Source organism: Odontomachus brunneus, unplaced genomic scaffold, assembly GCF_010583005.1.
Source record: "Odontomachus brunneus isolate Ranch 3 - 2012 unplaced genomic scaffold, Obru_v1 Obru_scaffold_210, whole genome shotgun sequence".
NCBI lineage: Eukaryota > Metazoa > Arthropoda > Insecta > Hymenoptera > Formicidae > Odontomachus > Odontomachus brunneus.
The window spans coordinates 221,325-226,194 of NW_022639660.1; the positions used below are offsets into that span (position 1 = coordinate 221,325).

A 4,870-nucleotide genomic window follows, 5' to 3' on the forward strand; every position below is an offset into this window, starting at 1 on the left:
GTGACTTACGTGGACGGTCAACAGAGTGATGGCTCCGCTTTTGGGCCACTCTGCTTTTCACCGAGTTTACCCTGGGTTTCGGGAGCCTGGCGAAACGATTGATGAATCTGGCGGAAAATCAGCGGTGCTTGTTCTCCTGGCTTAGCCTCGGAAGTTCCGATACCACGCGGGTTGATGCGGCCCGTGATTCAGAATTTGATTTCGCAATGTTTGAAATATGAAGGGTAGGCAAAAGTAATTGCAACACAGTCGGATTTTACGACTAAGTATAATATGCTGAATAAGTACATGAAGCTACCAGAGACTAACTATGAGAAGAAAATAATTATATATATTGCCTTCTCTACAAATGCGCGCGCTTTTATACGTCGCTTTGTCGCTGAGAGTCGTTCTCCGATTGGTCCATGGAGTTATGGCGAGGGAAGAGATTCATTCCTTTGCATGATGTCACCGCGTCGGTGTCCTGAGTGGTGTTTAGGATTCAGCTTTCATGCTCCTGTTTATGTTGGCTTATCGCACTGAGCGATAGCGGTTTCTTTGGGTCGATCCGAGATCCGTCGATTTCGAGACTCTCCAGCAGCACGCAGCATTCGGCATTTTAATTATAATGTTTTAACGCTCGCGAATATGCATATGCGCACGTACTTACATCTAGTAACATAGGGATATAATATCTAGTGATGTCTGAAATCAGACAAGTCGGCCTCCCGGTCTATAATAATATATTGTTAATGTTCTAAAATAGATCCGGACGTTACACATGATTATTTATTATTTAATTAAAATTATCTGGGTGACTCGCAAACCTCTTTAATGATACTTCATAACTCTTCATACAAAATACAAATGATACCATACCGAACCTTTGTTTAATTTACTTCCGGTCATTATTTCCGGCTAAATACATAGTAAAAAAAAACAATTAATTACAAGTAATAGAATGACTCACAAATCTTTTCAATTGCACTTCAAAACTCTTCATACGAAATACAAACGATTTAAAAGAATAGTTTTCCAACCGGAGTTTTTTTCCGGTTAAGTACATACGAATTGCGAATACGGTAATTGGTTCATAATATCTTAAGACAGTACTTAAAATGATTTTGAATATAAGACCGGACTATGAATACCGGCTTTATGCAGGATTTACACCGTATCCGATGTCCGATGTACGACTTCCGATATCCAATAAGAGAACAGTTTTCCAATGGAGAATTAAATTTTCTATTGAAAAGTTCTTCTCCTATTGGATATCGGACATCGTACATTGGACATCGACGCGGTGTGAATCCTGCATTAGCACATAAAATAGTAGGTATTTTACGTCCTTAATGTTTTACTACTAAAAAACCCTAGATTTGTCAAATATCCCAACCCTTTCTGTGACTAAATCAGAGTTAGTAATCTAGTAGTATATAAAAGTCTGTAGTTATTGCAACTTTGTGTACCAGTTTAGGAAATTCTACAAAAAAGAATTAATGTATTAATAAGTAGAGGCACTTAGTAAAAATAAAATTTTATAGAGATGCTCTTAAAATATGTAAATCCGACATTTATCTACGGGAGATATTTACAGGTATAGTTATAACTCAATTCTTTTAAAAGTTGAAGGAATCTGCAATAGTATTTAGCAGATATATGTAGTTTAAGCTCTTCATCTCAGATTTTAATGAAATTATATATATATTTTTTTATATAAAAGAAAGGTTCACAAGTTAAAATTGTTATTTAGTAGAAAAAAATTTTTGAGTGGAATAGTAATAACATAAGAGGTTAGAAAATGTACACCTGTAAGCTAATAACGTAATAAATAGGATATCTACCCTTTTATTAGTCTATAATATTCAAGCTATCTTGTATATATGAGTGTGGAAAATTGGAAATTTTTGATACTATGCTATTATAGATTTTGTTTTACACTTGGATTATTGGTAGGTATGGAATGTAGTTTGGTTTACATAGGTACATGTTTTCTATTGCTGAACTAGTGTACACTTTCAGAACTTAAAAGAGATATATAGATAAAACGTAATGGAAGAAAGATGAGAGAGAACTAATGCAGACGGTTCAGCAATAGAAAACAGATCTATAGAAAGTTGATAGCTCTTGTGATACCTTATGTAAATATTTAAATTATGAACACAATTATATATTTATATATATATTTATCATTGTTAAAATATAATTTATTCTGTTTTAAAACAAATAGTCTTAAGCATAGATAAATTTGAGTATAATTTACTAGAATTTTTTATAATTTCCAAATTTAACCCGTAACAAGTATCATATCTTTTTAGTCAAGCTATAAGTACCATGAGGTCCAGCGGATCCCAATAAATTTTTGCCATTTTTAACATGATAATAAAAGATAGAAAGAAAAACGCTTTATAGTTCGAAAATAATACTTTATGAATATTATATTACAACTAGACATATATAATAACAGTTTCAGTTTTTCAGTAATCTAAAAGAAAATGTTAACTGATTATAAAATGAACACAATGTGGACAGTGTTGAAATAAAATACACTAAAAGATAAATAATTGGTAAAAGAAAAAAATTTGTTTTAATCTAAGTTTACAAATTATAGATTATATGAAAAATATAAACTATTGTTAAATACTAAAATCTTAGAGGGTTTTTGCAATTGTTATAGATAGTGCTTGCATATTTGGTACATACTGGTTTGTTGCACCTAACATATACTTCTTTGGACTTCATATCTTTACTTCTAGGATATTTATCTTACTCTGGATGGCAAAATAATTTTAGATCTTTCAGTTTCTTCACTTTTTAAAATAGATGAAATTATTAAACGCAATGGCTTATGAATATATTGAATTGTAAGATGTCTCTTAAATTTAGGTTCTACTAACTGAAAGGCAAGAGCTTTTACTCTTTTGTGTGAAGAATGAGTTATATTGAGTTGAAGATTAAGAAATTTATTTTCATAAAAGTAACGTTAACAGTACAGTGGGGTCACTGTGACCCTAGACGGAAAACAAATGCATATAATTCACAGCTACTTACAAATAACTCGATGATCTTTTCTTCTATCACACTGAAAACTATTACTCGAAAAGTACTGAAGATATTAGCGCCATACAGTGGATAGTTCAAGAATTATCATAAAAATAAAATTAATTGGAATCTCTGGAACCCCATTATACCTGTTACGGGTTAATCATTATATGTAAAATTAAGAAATATGCAAGTAATAATCTCTTGTTATAATCTAGAGGCATATATAACATTTGATATGCATAGGATTTTAATGTTACAAATGTAAAATATATTGAATATGAAAATTTATTTCAGAATAATCTACCAGCATTGCTCACTGCTATTAATTATTCCAATGACTTTATACAAATCAGATGTATTAAAAAGCATTGGAATCCAAAATTTAAGAAAGAAAGAAGAGAGAAAGTTATTAAAATAAAACTTCCATCCTTTGAGAATACAAATGAGGATCCCACTAAATTAAACAAAGAACAAGTACGATCACGTATGAAAGAATATGGTTTTGTCCCACAAAAACAATGGTCAGAAAGACCAGCATTTATGAGTTGTACTCCTATGATTTTTGAATCTTATGTTGCTCCTGAAGGAGATGGAAAATATTCTGCTATTACTAAAGAGGTATTTACATGCATATACGTTTTTGTTTAGCTTAGACTAATATTTGTATGTAGTATCTTGCCAGCTTTTTGTATAAAATATAAGGTTCATGGATTTTTTTTCATAAAATTTTACAAAAAATAATGCTATATCATCTTTAATTTTAATATTATAAATCTATCATAGTAAATGTGTCTTTTATTCATTATAATTAAAATATAGGGAGCAAAACAAAAATTAGCATTTTTGGAGAAGAAGAGTAAATCCTTAATGGCCATCAGAAAAATTAAATCATTTGATGACACATTTAAGACCTCTTATTTTACAGAGGAAGCCACTGACATTTATAAAAACGCGCACGATGCTTTAGCTGCGTAAGTAAGAAAATAAAAAATATAAGTTGTTTTCTAAAATTTATATATGCAAGATATGAGTTAAAAAAAAAGAATAACAAAATTGGTAATAGCGTATATTTACTTTGTTTTTAATATTCATGTAATATTATTAAATAAAATATTTTTCTTGATTTCAGCAAAGATGAAGAAAAATTATTACAATATGTTACTGAAACTGCATATCCTGTAAGTTTAAAATATAGATTTTATAACTCGAATATATAAATTTATATTATATTTATTGTCTTAATAATAATATATATTGTTGTAACATTGCTATTTTTAGAAAATTGTACACAATATGATGAACAAAACTTTACATTGGAAATTCTTAGAATCATTAGAACTTCCCCGTGTCGTGCACGCAAGAACTACAGATATAATAACGAAGGAAAACGTTTTTGCACAAATTACTGTTCGTTTTCACACGCAACAGGTTTGATATTTTATCTGAAAATAAATTTTTTTTTTATAAGGATAAGATAACTTTTAAAAGTTTTACCTTCCTATTTCTATTTTTTGCAGATTTTAGCTATTTACAATAGATTTGGTCGATTAATGCAAGGAAGTGAAATTTTGAGAAAAGACGTTTTAGAATATATAGTATTTGAAAAACATTTAGCTAACGAATATGGTACTTGGCGAATTCATGGTAAGATTATACCATCCTGGATGACTCCAACAGATATATCAGAAGGTACATACATTCTGCCAAAAAAGAAACATGATCCTGTGCTCACTAAGCCACCTCCTATCGAAGCTACATTAATTGAAAATACATCGAAAGATGCGATAAGTACACAATCTGTAAGCGTATAAATATATATATATATATATATATATATATATATATA

The 4,870-nt window shown here is 30.0% G+C and overlaps 1 protein-coding gene across 2 annotated transcripts in view; it reads left to right on the forward strand.

Annotated features, from left to right (window-relative positions):
• Nucleotides 1-1,375: 1,375 nt before the first annotated feature.
• The window catches only part of LOC116852272 (probable 39S ribosomal protein L45, mitochondrial), a 4,428-nt gene continuing 933 nt past the window's right edge, over nucleotides 1,376-4,870 (forward strand). Inside the window, exons 1-6 of one of the 2 annotated variants that reach the window (XM_032832468.1) lie at nucleotides 1,376-1,576; nucleotides 3,319-3,642; nucleotides 3,844-3,995; nucleotides 4,154-4,202; nucleotides 4,303-4,452; nucleotides 4,542-4,870. In XM_032832468.1, coding sequence (XP_032688359.1) covers nucleotides 1,526-1,576; nucleotides 3,319-3,642; nucleotides 3,844-3,995; nucleotides 4,154-4,202; nucleotides 4,303-4,452; nucleotides 4,542-4,835 — 1,020 coding nt within the window. In that variant the 5' untranslated portion in view covers nucleotides 1,376-1,525 and the 3' untranslated portion in view covers nucleotides 4,836-4,870. The remainder of the gene's footprint in view (nucleotides 1,577-3,318; nucleotides 3,643-3,843; nucleotides 3,996-4,153; nucleotides 4,203-4,302; nucleotides 4,453-4,541) is intronic. The other variant, XM_032832469.1, reaches the window with a different exon arrangement.